General features: G+C 37.2%; 1 protein-coding gene across 2 annotated transcripts in view; it reads left to right on the top strand.

Moving 5' to 3' along the window:
- The first annotated feature begins 3,409 nt into the window (after positions 1-3,409).
- ZRANB1 (zinc finger, RAN-binding domain containing 1) overlaps positions 3,410-19,559 on the top strand; it is a 39,387-nt gene continuing 23,237 nt past the window's right edge. The window contains exons 1-2 of one of the 2 annotated variants that reach the window (XM_008589120.1): positions 3,410-3,553; positions 4,952-5,802. In XM_008589120.1, the coding sequence (XP_008587342.1) occupies positions 3,513-3,553; positions 4,952-5,802 (892 nt within the window). In that variant the 5' untranslated portion in view covers positions 3,410-3,512. The remainder of the gene's footprint in view (positions 3,554-4,951; positions 5,803-19,559) is intronic. The other variant, XM_008589121.1, reaches the window with a different exon arrangement.

The raw sequence follows: 19,559 nt of genomic DNA on the forward strand, positions 1-19,559 counted from the left end.
GCCTTGAAGGATTGGTAGGATTTGCTAGGAGTGAGTGTAATGGGTCTGTTGTGCTTGTGCGCCTAAGGTAGTGCCTTCATGTATGTATCATTGGGGGGTGGTGACACATGCATGAGTTGGAGTGTGTGGCGTATGTGTGTGACAGGAAGAAGAAGAGAGTTAGTTTATAGTGTTGCAGAAGAGCTTCAGAAAGAGGATTGTTTGTTGACAGCTGGATGGATTTAGAAAGGGAAGATGCTTAGGAGGTTGTTATCCTAGTTCTGACCTGAACTGAAATGACAGTGGGAATGGGAAGAAAATAACTGATTGGATAGAAATCTGTAGGAAGAATCTATGGGGAGAAGGCAGAATTCAGGGTGATTCTGCGTTTCTCTGCTGGTCACAGGGATATTAATTGGGTCATTACTGTAAACTGGAGAAGTCAAAATAGGAGTTTGTTGTGAGAGGAAGATAAGGGGTTTGGAATGAGCTATTGGAGCCCTGAAATGAGGTCAGATTTGTAGATGGGGAGGGTTCACCATACCATCAGTCTTCAGGATCCTGCTCTAGATTGGTTGTTTTTCCTGATGAATATCGTGAGGAAGACATAAGTATCTGTTTCCTCAGATACTTATGAGGAAAGAACTGTGTGGGATTTTGGGCTTAAGAATTAAGTAGTACTTAAAATTTTTTATTTACATAAGTTTTATAATTCAGAATTTCCTTGTAATATTTTAACAGAATCTGAAAATTCAACATGCTTGGGATTCCTTTTTTGTTTTAGCTTTCATCTATATTCCCTTAAGATGTGTTCTGAGCATTTGTAAATCTCCACAGATTTATATGAATAAATATTTATATTAGCAAATGAATAGATATTTATATTAATGTGAATTTATATTAATAAAGCTAATAAAAATCTTTAAGATTGCTATTAGTCGTAGTGAATATTTGAAACTAACTGGCAACTGAGCTTAGCTCAGTTTGTTTCTTAAGGAATTTGCACTTGGTGAAGATTAACTTTTCCAGCTCTCTTTCTTAGTTTTTTTAGTAGGTGGTTGGGGAATTAGTAATTGTAGCTATAACTTTGAGTAGTTGACTTCAATATAGATACATTATTTCTTTCTTTTTTTTTTTTTTCTTTTTTTCTTTTTTACTGACCGGTAACGGGATTGCAACCCTCGGTGTCGCGCCCGTACCGGGGACCGGCAACGGGATCGCAACCCTCAGTGTTGCGCCAGCACCGCGCTCAGCCAGTGAGCGGGAACCGGTCTCCACATGGGATCCGAACCCTCGGCGGGAGCGCCGCCATGATCCCAAGCGGTGCACTCTCCAGTGCGCCACCGGGCCGGCCCTAGATACATTATTTCTTGTACAATGTTTAGTAATGCTTCACAAATATGGTTTAATTAATTCATTAAACATGACAACAGTATAACAAATGTTGAATTACTGGCCCCTTCCTTCCCCCAGCCATATACTGTACAATACATATACCATAATACTTGTGCTCTTTTATTATTATTTGAACTGGAAGAATATACTTAAATGTGCTTATGAATTTAGTACTGGAAATGGTTGATATATTTGGAAACATTATTCATCCTGCAGATAGAGCTTGATGCACAAATGGATTCCTGGGATCTTTATTCCTAGGATAGAAACTGTTGGTATTACATTTGAACCAAGGAATATTTGTCTTAAGAGTAGCAGTTGTGTCCACCTCTTCTTAAAGAAGTCCGGATTTTGTAGATTTTATTGTTGTTTTATTGTACCAATTAATTGAATTATGATTGCTTGGATAGAATTTGGAAATCTGTGTTGCATGCAGAATTTGGCTTGCAAATTATATTAACTTGTGTATATGAATATGTTAAAATGATATTTAGTAGCAGTTTTATTTCAGGGTGCAGTATTAACTCTTAAGAGTTGGTTACTTTGAACGTGATTTTATGTACCTTTTTTTTGTCCTTTTTGAGACCGGCTGCACTGCGCTCAGCCAGTGAGCACATCGGTCATCCCTATATAGGATCCGAACCCGCGGCGGAAGCACTGCTGCGCTCCCAGCGCCGCACTCTCCTGAGTGCGCCATGGGCTCGGCCCTTATGTACCTTTTGAGGTGTTTTTACATCTGGAGGAAAAAGTGTACACAGTGTTAGCTTCTTAATAATGCAAGATCACATAGTTGAGATGTTACCCTTACTCTCTATTCCATTTACTGATTACGCAGATACAAATAGATGTCTCAGACAATCCTCTCCAATGAATTTTAGCTTTCAGTTAATAAAAAACAATATTCCTACGAAGTTTCAGTTCCTCACAGAGTGGATACTATGCATCGTTATCTAATATTAATGCACTTCTCTTACAACTCTTGAGGCTGGTGGTGTTATTGCTTAGTTACCTGGATTTTTTGGATGGGGCAGGACAATTAGGCAGCTATTTGTCCAATATTTTACCAGGCATATTTGACAGTGGTTATTTTTTGTGACAATTTTTAGTTCTTTTTTTTTTTGTCAGCTTTGGACATTTAAATATATTACGCCTGGTACATTAGTTTCATCAAGATTAGCTAAGAAAAGGTAAGGTCACAGGCTGTTTATTTGAGCCTACAAATATATCAAAGTAAGACTTACCAAAAAGCAAGCATGGATTTTTGAATGTGAATATTTTAAATGAAATATTGAAATTACTTGTAGTAGCCTTGGATATATGTTTATTATAGCATTTATTCTTGTTATGTAAGTTTGTGCACAGTCATTGTAATTTCCAATAGCATGAGTAAGTTTTATATTTTTCTCCCTGAGAAACTAAAGGACAAAGCTGCCTAATGAATATGAAAGTTGTCATTAAATTTCTGATGTCCAGTTCCCTGCCCTTCGACACTTTGAAATTGCTGTTAGAGTGTGTGTAATTAGTGTGTACAAACTTAACTTAAAAATCTAAGATAAGTTTAAGTTACCTGTGTTAAGAAAAAAATGTAGTTCAGTGCTGAAGGAAAAAGATGTCAAAGCTAAATATAAGAATTTTTTTTCTGTTTACTTGGATTATACCATCTTTCCCCTTTTAGTAATACAAGCGGTATAGGTAGCAATTGACTTAGCACTGCCAAATTAATATTAACGATAATATTAGCATGTGTATGTCTGTGTGCACACACACAGTTAAGGTTATGTAGAAAAAATGTCCTTCCCATGTTTCATTTGGCTGATCAGCTCAATGAATTAGCTAATTTTGTTGCTGTGTTAAATTAAAATTCTAAATATGGAAGTTGGTTATTAAAATTAAATGAGTAGGATTAAAATATAGAATTGGTTAAAATAAAAGCCGTAAAAAACCACAAACTTTTGGATAAAGTAGGAGGCTTCAAGTGAAATTCAGTTTTGGTCTCCTTTACAGGAATAGCTATTCACAGTCAGACAGGACCACTTATCAAGTTTTGCAGTATCTCCTGAGGAAGTCAGAATCTGAGCCAGCATGAAGACTGAATCTTGTCTTTGGTCTGATTTATAAACTGTACTTTTATTCTAACCATGTGCAAGGTGAAGGTTATAGCATGGAAACTAAAATCTTAGTAAGTGTGATTTTTATTTTAGCTATTAAGTAGTACCCTTTCTTATAGTGAATATGTACTCTAAACAGAGTTCGGGCAGGAGCATAATACACTTCCAAAGTGAAAGATTTAGCATTCCAGATTCAAGAAAAATCCCTGAGAAGGAGAGTGAAAAGTTTCTATTACTGTGTCTTGGAGTTCTTTCTCTTTCCTGTTTAAAAATAGGTGGTGGGATGAAATGGAGTTGAAAAAAGATTTAAGAAAATGGAGAAGTTGGCTTTGATGGCCAGTGTCTAAAATTCAAGTCATTAAAAAATATCATTATTGAGCTGGCTGGTTAGGTCAAATGGTTAGAGCACAGTATTGTAACACCAAGTTTAAGGGTTCAGATTGCCTTACTGGCCAGCCAGTCCACCCGCCTCCCCCCGCCCCACCCCGGTTTTTAATTTGCTATGTAAGTTGCTTCATTTATGAATTGTCATTCAGCCATAAAATGTTCATTATCGTACAGTGTTAGTAAGCTCACTGTAGAATCCTAGGAACCTTTTAAATAGTATTATTTTTAATACGAATTGAATTTTGAGTATATTTTAAATATTTAAAATAATGGATATTTTGAGTTATGAACATTAAAAATTATATTGGAATGGTTATGCTAGTAGTTATCTCAGGGAGGTTCCATTGATTTGATTTTTCCAAGTATAAATGCTAAGCTGTTTTCTTTTTGCTCCAGAAGGAACTAGATTTTGAGGGCACAGGATGTTAAGGAACTGTCTCTCTGTCACAATGTTAGTTTGTTAATTGTAACGATTACTCCTCAACATCTTTTATACCTGTGCTAATTAAGAGCAGTAGATAATTAACACTTTTAAGCTGCTTTTCTCCCTTAGCTAGAATGATAGAATTGACTTTGATCTTCTGAATTTGTGAATCAAACATTATGATATTATACCTAGATAGCATAATATATGTTGTTTATAATTTGAGAATGGTTATATGTTTAAGGTATTATTTGGTTTGTGTTCTTTCCCTTCCCTTTGAGTCTTTTAACTTGGTTACTTTTCTAAATTGATACTGATGGCTTGGCTGATATTAAACATTTTTATTAGTGGCTTCCCTATTTTAATCTCCTTTCTTTATAGAACGAACCTCCCTTTTATCTCCTGCCTGTCTCTTTGCATTCCAACGTACAATTTTATGAAATCCTGAGGTCTAGGATTTTTCTTTGGAAATTTATCTCCAGTGTCTCTATGGAAATCAAAAAAGAAAATTAGGATAATTCAGTATGAAAGCTTACAATGCATCTTTTGAGAAATGTATATTTTATGAGATGAAGGGTACGTTTATTTTTGGGGGCATATTTCTAAAGGTGAAATTATGCAGTTATTGTTTTAATAACCGTGTCCTAATTATTTATAGCTTCCTGCCTGACATAACTTGCTTCGAGAAGTACACAATGTCAGAACGTGGAATTAAGTGGGCTTGTGAATATTGTACGTATGAAAACTGGCCATCTGCAATCAAGTGTACTATGTGTCGTGCCCAAAGACCTAGTGGAACAATTATTACAGAAGATCCATTTAAAAGTGGTTCAAGTGATGTTGGTAGAGATTGGGATCCTTCCAGCACAGAAGGAGGAAGTAGTCCTTTGATATGTCCAGACTCTAGTGCAAGACCAAGAGTTAAGTCTTCATACAGCATGGAAAATGCAAATAAATGGTCATGCCACATGTGCACATATTTGAACTGGCCAAGAGCAATCAGATGTACTCAGTGCTTATCCCAGCGTAGGACTAGGAGTCCCACAGAGTCTCCTCAATCCTCAGGATCTGGCTCAAGACCAGTTGCTTTTTCTGTTGATCCTTGTGAGGAATACAATGATAGAAATAAACTGAACACAAGGACCCAGCATTGGACTTGTTCTGTTTGCACATATGAAAACTGGGCCAAGGCTAAAAAGTGTGTTGTTTGTGACCATCCCAGACCTAATAACATTGAAGCAATAGAACTGGCAGATACCGAAGAGGCTTCTTCAATAATAAACGAGCAAGACAGAGCTCGATGGAGGGGAAGCTGCAGTAGTGGTAATAGCCAAAGAAGATCGCCTCCTGCTATGAAACGGGACTCTGAAGTGAAAATGGATTTTCAGAGGATTGAATTGGCTGGTGCTGTTGGCAGCAAGGAGGAGCTTGAAGTGGACTTTAAAAAATTAAAGCAAATTAAAAACAGGATGAAAAAGACTGATTGGCTATTCCTCAATGCTTGTGTGGGTAAGTTTCTCTTTTTTTTGCATTTCTTGAATGGGATGGGAAAAGATATTAAAAATGACATGAAAGCTATAAGTAAGGTCAATATTATTTGGCATTTAGTTCATCAGCATGATAGCTGTGCTCTCAAATGTGCATGCATAAAAATCTCTGTGATCTTGCATAACTTTGTATTAAATTGCCTGCATTTAATTGTGTATGTGTCTCTCCATCATTGGGAGAAAAAACTTAAGATAAATTGAAGTTTTTACATATCAGTAGTAAAATATATACCTGGAATTTAAAACTGCTACATTGTTTATTGTAACAAGATGTGACTGAAGAACACCAGCTGCTGTTTCTGAGTGTTTGTAAACAGTGTGAGCATCTTGTGATGATAGAAGCTTTAGTCAGATGTTAAAAATATCACAAAAATATGTGACTCCAAGAAGTTGAACAACCATAATATTGACCTTGAAAATACTGATGTTGCTTTAACATGAATGTCATGTGGTAAATATTTGCAAACCGTATGGAACTTATTTCATGTAGCCGGCTGATTTTATAATTCAAATTATGATTTGTACGCATTGTGTTTTTAGTGCTGTCCTAAAGAAATTCTGAATATTGATTCCAGTTATTAGCTCACAGCTGTTAAAGGACCAGGGATATGTGAGAGCAAGGTTTTTCTCCAGGTATTCACCTTGTGAGTTTGTTATTTGTGATGTAATTCACAAAAGCAGTTATTTAAGTCTTTAGTATTTTTTTTGAGTAGATTAATATTTAGATGTTTGAATTTTATTATTTAAATTGTTTGGATGGGTTGCTCACTTTGACATTCAGTTTTGTAAAGGAAGTTTTGAGTGGTTGCTTAGGTTAAACTTTGTGTGGAGCAATAGCTAAGCCTTAAACATGGCTTAGCTGTATTTTTTCCTACAGTACTAATTTCTTTTATTTATCTCCCTTTATATAACCCCAACAATATGAAAGACATAGCTGTATGAACTTGCAAGTCTTACGAATAGATTTCAAGAAATCCAAGTTTTCTGTTTTAGTTTTGTCCTGGCAAAAAGAATATCCCAGCAGATGAGCGCTTCTGAACTCCAGACATAGTAGGGACCCCCAACGGTTAGTTCCAGTTTTCTCCTATCCTGAGGAGTAGGGATGAAAACACACTGAGTCATCTTCTCTTGACTGTGTTGTCGGATTTCATCCATTGATATCCCTCCCCACCCCTGCCAAATTGGGAGTCCACATATGGTGTGATTGCTGCCTTTTTTTTTTTTTTTAAACAGGAGACGCAATAGGGTTTTGTTATTATCAGTTTATTTTATTTGTTATTATCAGTTTATTTTATCAAATTCACGTAACATAAAATTCATTATTTTGAAAGAAAAATTCACTGGTATTTAGTGCCTTCACAGTGCTGTGCAACCACCACCTCTGTCTAGTTTCAACTCCACAAAAGGAAACACAGTAACCATTAAGCTGTCCCCCCAGTAACCACCAATCTGCTTTTTATTCTATGAATTTACCTATTCTAGATATTTCATGTAAATGGATTTTTACATTAGATGACCTTTTTGTGAGGTGTGATTTTCTTTTAATTACTTGTATGCCATTGGAACACTCAAATATTTTTGTGGGCAGTAGTGTACTATGTTTACTTTTACTATGAGGTAGTGTTATAGTACACATAGGTTTATGGATGGAAATGAACTAAGCTTCATTGCAGTGATTCTTAATCACTTTTGGGGTTATAGACTCCTTTAGGAATCAGGGGTTCATTGTTTCTTCAAGTCATTGGATCCCAGGATAAGGACTCTTACTTTGAAATATTTTCTCTCCTTGAAACACACAATCAACTTGTTTGTATTTGTGGCTCTTATTTCTTGTCTTTATAGCTGTTTTTCCATCTTGGTGCTGCCTTTTATTTTCTTAACAAATATCTTTACTTCTTTTGAATAGCCATTCTTGCGCCTCTCTTTAGCATTTTGGTAGCTGTGAGTTCATTTTAAAGGTGGAACAAAAACTTCTGTCATCAGGGCCAATATTGGATTTGGTTTTGTTTACAAAACAATTTCTTTGTTATTAAGTTGCTTTCCTCACCTGTCTTAGTTGGTTTTCTGTCTCTTATTAAAAGTATACCTGATGGGCCAGCCCGGTGGCGCACTTGGTAGAGTGCGGCGCGTGAGAGTGTGGCGGCGCTCCCGCCGAGGGTTCGGATCCCATATGGAGACCGGTCCGCTCACTGGTTGAGCACGGTGCGGGCGCGACACCGAGGGTTGCGATCCCGTTGCCGGTCGCGGTACGGGCGCAGCACTGAGGGTTGCGATCCCGTTACCGGTCACGAAAAAAGACAAAAAGGAAAAAAAGAAGTATACCTGAAACTGGGTAATTTATAAAGAAACAAAATTTATTTTTTATAGTTCTGGAGGTGGGGAAGTCCGAGGTCAACGGAGCACATCTGGTGAGGGCCTTCTTTCCAGTGGGGACTCGGTAGATTCCTGAGGCAGTGCAGGGCATTACATGGTGGAGGGGGCAAAAGCACCCTAATGTGTGTCTTCGTCTCCTTATAAAGCTGCTAGTGCCACTCCTGATAACCCATTAATCCATTAACCCTTTAACCCATGATCCAGAGCCCTCATGATCCAGTTAACCTTCTAAAGGCCCCATCTCTCAACACTGCCACATTAGGGATCAAACTTCCACACGAGCTTTGGAGAGGATAAACACTGAGACCATAGCACCATTCCAAAGTTTCTAGATTCTTAGGGCCAAGGGTTGATTTTATTTGGTTCTTGGTAATGTGGATTCTGTCTTTCCTCTCAGCAAATATTTTTGACTGTTACCTGCACAATACGGTTCTGAACTGTTTTACAGAAGGTTAGGGACCTGTCTCTATTGGGTGGTTGTATCCTGATACGTAAACATCACTGAAATATATTAAAAACATTTATTTTTTTTTACTTTTACGCTCTGTGTTGGGTTAATTAAAAAAAAATTTGAGCAGTAAGACTAACAGAAATCCACATGTGCTGAAAACTCACCTTTACCTCCCCCTTTCTGCCTACCTTATATTCCCCAAAGTATGAGTATAAAATGTGAGACTTTCCCATTTAAAATTGGAAAAAAAATCTTAACGTCAGGCTGGCTTTGTAGCTGATAGGAATAAGGAAGATTCAGTTGAGAAGGCGAAGGTAAACACAACAGTATTGAGCAAGCATCTTTACATGGCTGTTGGGTGTTAAGTTTCAGGTAAGTCATATTTTATGTGGGGGTGGTGGTGCCAAAACCTGTCATCAGTAAAAGTGGAATCTGGGGCGGGAATCACGATAGTAAAGGCAGAGATGTGGATTTAAATGTACAGTTGTCTCTGGAATGTCTGCAGTTGGTGCCAGGTGTTTTCAGGGAGGTCATGTCAGTGCTTACCATAGACTGCCTTTCCCACTGGTAGGCAACAGTGTACCTAGAGAATCCGGCAGCACTACATAATATGCTGTTTTTGTTCTGCTGTTGTATTGAATCAATTGCCTTGTGAAATTGCATTTCAATTTATGACCCAAGTTTATCCCTTGAAAGGACGCAGGGTCAGATAAGAACCCCAGGTTAAATCTGTGCTATTGTTGCTTTGCATTGCTTCGCCCCCCACGGATTTGTCACCCCACTTCCCCTGGGTGACGGAGATGAAAGGATTACTCAAAGCCCATCTCTACTGAGCGGTGAGAGGCCCCGAAGTGGTTAATCTCCCTGGGAACGCTCAAGCGAGAGTCAACCCTTCCATTTGGAAAATTAACGCCAAATTGGGGTTCTCTTCCTGCATTTATTTTACAGACCATGAAGTTACAGGAAGAGACATAGGTGGGGTTATAGTTTAATAGTATAGGCTGGTAACTTTCAGCGAAACAAGCCAGATGACATGCCAGTAAGGCTAATAAGTGGTCCTATCAACAACAGTTTGATCTTAGCAAACATTCCTTTCTATAGCAGTTTCTCCGTATCTTTACATAACCATCAGTAACTACTCTGTCCTTGAGCCAGCAACCTACTGTGCCACAATCCTTATCTTGCAACAGAGACTTATAGCCTGAGGAAATTTCCAGTACTCTGCGTGGTCAATATTTGAAACTGCAAGCTTTGGAAAACCAGGCCCTGTGAAGTACATATGCTTTTTAGTATATTCCACATGCTGCTATAATTTGTATTCCCGAACCCAGACTCATATCCAGCTGCCTATTCACCATCTCCCCCTGAGGGTCTGCTATTTCAAATTCATTTCAAACTCAGTGAGTTTGAACTGGTTTCTCCCTCAAATCTGTTCTCCCATAGTCTCCCATCTGAGTCAGTGGGAAATTCATCATTCCATTGTTTGCTTGGTCATCCTTATTCTCCTCTTTTTCTCTTATACCCCATTTCTAATTGTCAGAAAATCTTGTTGGCTCTACCTTCAGAATATATCCAGAATCTGACTACTATTCACCAACCTGGTCCAAACCATGATCCTCTCCTTGCCCTCTGTTTATGATCTGCTCTCAACATAGGGAACTATTCTTTTTTTTTTTTTTAGAAAACTCTGCTCAGAACTCTCTAGTGATTGCCTTTGTCACTCAGTGAAAGCCAGAGTCCCTCAGAGACTCTACAAGGCCTTCTATATGCTGTGTCCCATATTCTCTCCTCCCTTCATATACGTTGTTTACCTCTGAACTCATCTGACTGGGTCTTGCTCATTCCACTCTGGCCATCTTTCTTTTCTGCAAACAAGCCTCAAGACTTTGTAGTTATTGCTGTCTCCAGATTGCAGGATTTGCTAAATTACCTCCTTCAGTTCTTTTCTCAAATGTTGCCTTCTCAGTGAGGCCTTCCCTGACTGTTGAATCTAAAATTTCAGGCTTGTCCATATCCTCTGTCCCCAGCTTTAATTTTCTTCGTAACACTTGTTACCTTCTAATATACTTAGTCTTCTTGTTTATTGTTTGTGTGTGTCTCTCTCCCCCCTAGAATTTAAGTTTTGTGAGAGTCAGTAATTTTTCCCATTTTGTTCACAACTGTATCCTAGTACCTAGAACAGTGCCATATCAGGCACTCAAATATTTGTGTGTGTGTCTCTCTCCCCCCTAGAATTTAAGTTTTGTGAGAGTCAGTAATTTTTCCCGTTTTGTTCACAACTGTATCCTAGTACCTAGAACAGTGCCATATCAGGCACTCAAATATTTGTTGAATCAATGAATGAATGAGTCTTTTTGGAAATTGGGATCTGCACAAATAGATCTTTATCCTGCTCCTCTTCTGAATTTCTAGATTCTTTGCCCTCTTCTTTGCTTTCTGTATTTTTTTTTTTTTTTAACCTTACAGACTACTTGGGGCTTGACCCAGTGGAGCCAACTCTATTTCTCCCTGGCTGTCAGGGGAAGATTAGAGTAGTCATTATGATAGGATCTTAATTGGAAAGGGTAGAGAGGTCTCAGTTTATCACCAAGCAGTCTATGGATATGAAGAGTCTGAAGTCAGGTCTCTTCTTCTCCATCTTCCTACTTTAACTGATGGCAATATTTGATTTTTAAAAAAATCGTTCTATGTGTTTACTATACCTAGAGCGCTATAAAATACAAATTTTACTTGAAAATGTTTTATTCAGTTGTTATTGGATGTCCTATTACTTCCTAGCTTGCATTTTAGCTTGTCCAGTATTCCTGCTGATGAAGATGGGAAGGAGTTGAGATTTGGTGGGTATGTTGAAGGTGTAGGGGAAAAAGAATGAAACTTATATAACAAGTACATGTAAAAAATGGAATTTTAATGCTGAAAGGTTCTGTTGCCCATTAGCCATGGCATGAGCAACTTTTGCGATGGAGAATATGGTGAAATTATATTCACTATGTATATAAGTGGCATGAGCAAATTTCACTGTAGAGAATATAGTGAAACATGGGAGGCCTCCTCTCCCATGTTCACCTTCAGAATCTGTGAGTTTGCTGCCTTACATGGCAAAAGGGATTTCATAGACATGATTAAAATAAGGACCTTGAATGGGGATATTATCCTGGATTATCCAAGTGGGCAATGTAATCTCCAGGGTTCTTGTAAATTGAACAGGGAGACAGAGGGTCACAGATGGAGATGTGACCATGGAGAAGCAGGGGCCGAGTGATGCAGAGCCATGAGCTAAAGAATGGGGGCAGCCTCGAGAAAGTCAAGGCTCCCTTAGAGCCACCCGAAGAAGCACAGTCCTGTCAACACCTGATTTTAGCCCAGTGAAACCCATGTTGAACTTCCAGCCACCCAAATTTAAAGATAAGTTTGTGTTAAGTCACTAAGTTTGTAGTAATTTGTTAGAGCAGCAATAGGAAATTAATAAAGATAACTTTTTAAAAGAAAATTACAAATAGCATCCTAATTTGACAATTTCAGAAAAACTTTACCAGTTCCTAGAGGGGGTCAGAGCTATTGCTTCGTTATGTAATGAAAGAAGTCAAGGTGCAGAGGCTGACTTGTTGGATGTGAAATAGCCATGTTGTTGTCCTTTTCTAGACAGAGATGATAAGGGAGGTTTTTTTTTCCTTGCTAAATATATTTGATAGGAGTACTGTTACTGGAACTTCTGAATAATGTTTAACTCTTAATTATATATTATTAAGTACTTTATTAATAAATTAATTTTATCAATAAATTATCAGTGCTAAATATTATTATTTAATATTAGTGGCTATTAATGTTTTCAGTCCTTTTTTCAAGTCAGCAAAATAAATATGCCTATATGAAGCCTATTGCTCTGTCCCAAGGTAATCTGTCATTTGCTAATATTTCACAGCATTCCATGGTTAGGCCATATTAGTTGAACTTGATTTTTTTGTGTGGCTTTTCCGTAGTATTCTGTTTGCTTTGTTCATGTTGGCATGTTTTCAGCTTCGTATAATACAACTGTTTGGGCAATCTATTGTCCATCTTTAGAATTTTCCCTGCCGTTTGGGATTGCTTTGCAGTCATCATTACTTCTGTGTTGGTAGCTTAGCAGCAGACCTATGTTCTAGTATGTCATTTTTAGAGATTACCTTCTGGAAGTTTAGAGAGGAAGCTAATGAAATTGTTCACAGTTCTGATCGATTTAAGTTATGGTTATTTTTTAAGTGCTGGGTTATGAAATTTGATTTTATACTGATGCAAGACTGAGTTTTCCATTGAAAGATACTCTTCTGATTTAGTGTCCTTTTTTTCTTAATACATTGCCTTACATTTGAATGAAGGTAAAGCCAAAAAAAAAGGTCTTGGGTCTTATTAATATATTGTCTTTGACATTTAAAACCATCCAATTGCCCGTTGTTTTTAAAAAACAAAAATGGTTTGAGTTCAAATATTCTATTAAAAGCTTTTAATAGAATCCAAAATATATGCAGACTCCTGTAGCGAATCTTTGGCACTGCATCCATAAAAGGGAAGTAAGCTGCTAAGATTCTGGCAATGCCTTCTATGTCCTTGGTTAACTTTGTGTGATACGCTTACGTGGGATGTGTATGTGTAGCTATTAAAACTGCAGTCTGCTTTCACTCCATACACATTCTTGCTTGTGGATGTATTTCCTTTTCAAGGTAGTTCATATTACAAGTAATATAATTATTTTCATCACCATGAAAAGAGTATTAGGTAGTTTTTGTCTTGTTTTTCTTCAAGTTTTTAAGGGTTTCCTCTTGTGATTTTTGAATTCTGAATATAAAATAACATTTTATGTCATGATTTCTAAGTGATTAATGAGATTTTTCAGCAAAATAAAAGATTGTAATCTGTAGGGAACACACAAACACATGTTTCCCTGCCTTCCATTTCCACTATTAACTGATGCTGGCTAGTTTAGTCTGGGATTTGAAAGTACTTCTTGACTATTGGGGTAAAAACAAAAACAAAACACACACAGAAAACTTCCAGGAACAATGTGTCTATTGAGGCAAATGGATGTTTATGGCAGAAATAGAGCCCCAGTAGTAGTCTTCCGGTTGTCTTTAGTATGTCTGAGACATAATTTCTGGCTTTCAGAAATGATTGATTACACAGGCTTGCCGACTAGCAGTGTGCCTCCGTATGCTGAGAAAGGAAATATGTCTGGTAATCCTTGATTATATGATACTGACATTTGAATATGCACCATTGATTTAGCGAAGGCTTTCATTTTTTAAAAAGTGCTATATTAAATGAAGACGTTGAATCATCCAAATTTATCTTTTAAATATTTAATATAAAAGGATGTGTTTAGACTCTGGAGAATTGTTGGAATCTAAGATATAAAATAATTTTAATTTAAAAAGTTTTATTAAAGTAAACTATGCACATGGTTTAAAAAAAAAACAAACAGTGTAGATAGAAGGGCTTATAAAGAGATGCGATAGTTTCTCCTTTTTTTCTCTTCACCTCCAATGTTGTTGTGCAGACAACTGCTTTATTCCCCATCAGTCTTTTTTCTAAGAAATCTCAAAACCTGTATAAAAGTTACAAGTATGGTACATTGAACACCACCACATGCCTAGATTTTCCAGTTAGTACTTTGTCACATTTGGTATCTCCGTCTCACTTGTGTGTGTGTTCTGCACCATTTGAGACATAGCTACAGACATGCATGACACTTTGCCCCTAAATACTTCAGCATGTATTTCATAAGAACAAAGACATTTTCCGTACATAACCACACAATGTAATTATCCAGGAAATTTAAGACTCAGAGTCCATGTTCAATTTCACCAATAGTTTCAGTAATTGCTGTTGCCCCATCCTGTTCAGTCAGTGGTTATACGTTGTGTTTAGTTGTTTTGTCTTTTTAGGATCCTCTAATCTAGAACAGTGCCTGGTTTTTGTGTTTTTATTTACTCTTTCATGAAATTAACGTTTTGAAGAGTCCAGTTTTGCAGAATGAATCTCAATTAGGATTTGTAGGTTTCCTTATGATTAGATTCAATTTAAACATTTAGAGGAGGAATACTTACATAGGTGATAATATTTCAGGCAGCACCTCTGATGTCTCTAAAATAAAGTCTTTGTATTTTTTTTAACAACTTATTTTAATTGTAAAATATACATAACATAAAATTTACCTTTTTACTCATTTTTAAGTGTACATTAGTGGTATCAAATATATTCAAGTTTTGCATCCACCACCACCATCTATCTCGAGTTGTTTCTATCTTGCAAAACTGAAACTGTACCCATTAAGCAATAACTCCCCATTTCCCCCTCCCACAGCCTCTGACAACCACCATTCTGCTTTCTCTCTATGTATTTGACTGCTATAGGAACCACATATGAATGGAATAATACAGTATTTGGTCTTTTGTGACTAGCTTATTTCACTTAGCATAGCATCTTCAAGGTTTATCCATGTTGTGGCATGTGCCAGAATGTCCTTCCTTGTTAAGACTGAATAATATTCCATTATATGTATATACCACATTTTATTCACCCATTCACCATTGGATGGACATTTTATGATTTCTTGTTTAATCAGATTTACACATTTGTACTGACTTCTTGTAACAGTATATGAGTTTAGTTCATTTTTAAATAAGGGCAGACATGCATTTTAGAATATTTCAGAGTTAAGAAAAGCTATTAAAAAATAAAAAGTTTATCATCTCACTGTCTAGAGGAAACCTGTCAGATTTCTTTTGTGTATTTTCAGTCTTTATTGTGTTAATTTACTTTTATGTAATTGAAATTATATCATATATTGTCTTTTTCATTGAACTTTATTTTGAATTAAAATGTTTTCATTTTTTAGAAGTGAATGAAATGAATGTGTAATAAGACATTGAGTTGCAGTACCTTAAATTAATCTGTTATTATTTATTAAATTAAATTATTATTAGCAGTGTGCGAGTCCCTGTGGAGCTGTGTCTTTGCCCAAGTTTGTTATTAAAGGCGGCATGCCGTCACATTTTATTAGTCATTTGTATTTTTTTCTGTGAATTGTCTTTTGTTCATTTTATTTGGTGATTTTATAAGATTACATGAAATCTATATAAATATAAATAATGTACATATTATGTACCATCATTTTTGTTGTAAATATTCTTTCTCTTTTTGTTGTGGTGACTCTATTAACATTTTATCTTTGTTGTCATATGCAGCTTTTTGGATTGCAGTAAGGATTAAAATACTTTCTCAAATAATTTCCACTAATATGACTTATTAAGTAAAAAATTTCCCCATTGATTTGGGTGCTTCTGTCATATATAAAATAATTTACATACTGAAGTTTGTTCTGAGGTTCTTTATTTTGATGTCTATTTTTTATATCAGTATAACACTTTGCTTAAATTATAGATTTATTACATATTTTAAAGTCTTTCAAAAATTTCCTATTAAAAATTGTTTTAATTGAAACATATTGATTGTACATATTTATGGGGTACAGTAGTATTTCAATACGTGATACAGTGTGATGATCTGATCAGGGTAATTAACATATTAGTCATTACATAACTAAATCATTTCTTTGTGATGTAAATGTTTGATCTCTTCTAGTCGTTTGGTACCATGCAGTAAATCATTGTTAATTGTAGATTCCTGGGTCGACTGTATATCAGTAGAACTTATTTTTCCTGTCTAGCTGTATAACTTTGTGTCCATTAACCAGCCTCTCACTATCCCCTCTCTCGCTCCCCTGTCCTGCCTGTGGGAACCATAGTTGTCTCTTCTTTTAACAGTTTGACTTATTATTATTTATTTGCCTTTTTTTTTTCTTTTTTAGCTCCACATATGCATGAGAACATATGGTATTTCTCTTTCTGTGCCTTGCTTATTTCACTTAACATAATTTTCTCCAAGCTCATCCCTGCTGCTGCGAATGGCATAATTTCATTCTTTTTTATGGTTAAGTAGTATTGCATTGTGTATATATACACCACATTTTCTTTATCCAGTCATCCATTGGTGGACATTGAGGTTGTTTTCATATCTTGGCTATTGTGAATGGAGCTGCGATAAACATGGGAGTGCAGGTATCCCTTCAACATGATGATTTCTATTCCTTTGGGTATATCTACTAGTGGGATTGCTGGGCCATATGGTAATTTTGTCTGCATATTTAAAAATCTGGTAAGGCAGATATTTATCCTCCGTTCCCCGCAATTACTTTTAAAAATTGTCTTAACTTTTACCTTTTCTTTATGTGTTCAATTGCTCATTCATTCATGTATTCAAGGTATTCATTGAATGTGCTCCCAAAGCACTGTGTAAGAAGTCATGGCTATCAGAGAGTTTATGGTCTGGTGGCAGACTATGTAATTCAGCAAGCCAGTATGGTTCCGTAGAGGAAGTATTGTATAGGGTGCTAGAGGAGTATATAACCTAATCTTCCCCCTACCCCCTGTGCCATCCCACCCTGCTAACCTAATCTTATGGGGAGATTTGGAGAGGGCTTTCAGTGATATCTAAGCTGAACCCTTAGCAAGAAGGAAAAGTGCTTCTGTCAGAGGGAATTGCATGTGTTAAGACCCCAGAGCTGAGAGTACAGCATGTCCAATAACCTGAAAGATGTTGGCAGGGTTGCAGTGTAGAATGGAAGCTGTGAGAGATAACCTGCAGGGAATGCTGGACCTGTTATCCTTGGTTAAGGAATTTAAGCTCTTCGCATAAGGGCGGTAGGAAACCTTTGAAATGGAGGTGCCTTAATTAGATTTGTAGTTTAGAAAAACCACTTGGGGGCCGGCCCGGTGGCACACTGCTACAGTGCGCCGCTTAGGAGCGCAGCGGTGCTCCCGCCGAGGGTTCGGATCCCACATACAGACCGGCCGCTCACTGGCTGAGCGAGGTGCGGGCGCAATGCCGAGGGTTGCGATCCTATTGCCGGTCCCGGTCTGGTACGGGCGCGACACTGAGGGTTGCGATCCGTTGCCGGTCACGAAAAAAGACAAAAAGGGAAAAAAAAAAAAAAAGAAAAGAAAAACCACTTGGGCCATACTGCAGATAATAGACTGGAAGGAAGGGAGCAACACTTGAGACAAGCAGACCACTTAGCGGGAAATTAGAGAATTCTGGTGAGAGAGAGTGCTGTCTCTGGCTGAGGTAGAGGCAGTGGAGACTGGGATAGGGGGATGTATTTGAGAAAGACTTAAGAGGTACAATCGGCAAAACCTGGAGGAAGTGATATTGGGCTGAGGGGAGAAGGACTTAAGAAAGGTAGCCAGGCTTTTGGTTTGGACACTTCGGTTGGATAGTAGTGTCATTTTTCTTGAACATAGGGCAAGTCTAGTTTTTAGACATGTTTCTAGTAAGAATGTCTAATGGGTTGTTGGATATACAGGTCTGAAACTTCTGGGGAAAATCTACCACTTAGTTTATGTGGATGCTTGTGGGGCCATGAGTGCATACTGAAGGGACATTCTTGTTTTGTGCTTCTAGTTGGGGAAACTTTGAAGATATACTAGGTCACTTTTTAACATCTCTTCCAGTTTGGTGATTCTCTAATTCTGTCAGTATTTTTGTCTACAAGAAGAATTAAGTAGATATAATATGAATAGTATAAAGTTATAAGTCATGAATGTTTCTCCTTTTATCCTTTCTCCCCCACCCCACTTTTAAAAATGTTCACTTACTTTCTAGTTTTCTCACGTGTAAAAGAGGACAGTGGGCTAGACTGTTCAGTCTCTCCAGGCCTATCTAAAATAGGAGAATTCTAAAAATCTAAACTTTAGGGCCGGCCCAGTGGCGAACTCGGTAGAGTGTGGTGCTTGGGAGCGCGGCGGCGCTCCCGCCAAGGGTTTGGATCCCATATAGAGACCGGTCCGCTCACTGGTTGAGTGCGGTGCGGGCGCGACACCGAGGGTTGCGATCCCATTGCCGGTCGTGGTACGGGCGCTACAGTGAGGGTTGCGATCGCGTTACCGGTCACGAAAAAAGACAAAAAGGAAAAAAAAAATCTAAACTTTAGTTTCATATTTATCCAGGATAACTTGGCAGTGTAGCACATGAAATTTTTATTTTGAAGTCAGAAGAACTTTTGGATTTGATTACAGTGGTGAATGTGGTTTTGACATATACTGTTTTGTATGAGTTTCAAAATACACTTTCCGAACCTTAGATTTGTAAGAACCTTGATTTCCCTTCAGTGGTATTTTAAGAGACCTTTGAAATTTGAACTCAGTTTCATCCTCTCTAACCCATTAACCTTTGTCCTCATCTGTGATCACTTGTCCCGAAGATAACTTTGTGACATGGTCCTTGAATTCTTCTGCATGTCAGGCTCTTCTTTCTTATGAAGAAGGTATCTGTGAGTTTAGGTATTTCTTCATGACTTTGGGTATTTTTAAAAATTTTATTCCTTGGCTGGCTGAGATCCGAATCCTTCACCTTAGTGTTGTCAGCACCGTGCTCTAGTAACTGAGCTAACCGGCCAGCCCTGACTTTGGGTATTTATATTTCCACAACACTTGGCTTGTTAATAGTCTGATCAAAGATGTAAGGTGGTGAGAGCTCAGAAGTATAAACTATATTTGACATAATTTGTTATAATTAATAGATCGTTAAGAAGACCTTAGTTAAGGTCTTAATAGGGAATGTTTGACTTCTTTATCTCATTGAATCTTTTATTTTCTTAAAGAGGATGTTTTCAAAGTGGACAGTGAGGTTATTGAATTGAATCAAAGCTAGTCTTATTACAGATTAGATTACGTTCAAGAATTTATTTACAATTTCTGGTTTTCATCTCTTGGTTTTTTGAAAAGGTTATTGTTCTGTAGCACTATCCTAGGAATAGAAATTGTAGATCTTAACCTGTTGCCATTGGTTATTATGTGAAAAAT

The sequence above is a fragment of the Galeopterus variegatus genome, unplaced genomic scaffold (assembly GCF_000696425.1).
Source record: "Galeopterus variegatus unplaced genomic scaffold, G_variegatus-3.0.2 Scaffold5219, whole genome shotgun sequence".
In the NCBI taxonomy this organism is placed as follows: Eukaryota; Metazoa; Chordata; class Mammalia; order Dermoptera; family Cynocephalidae; genus Galeopterus; species Galeopterus variegatus.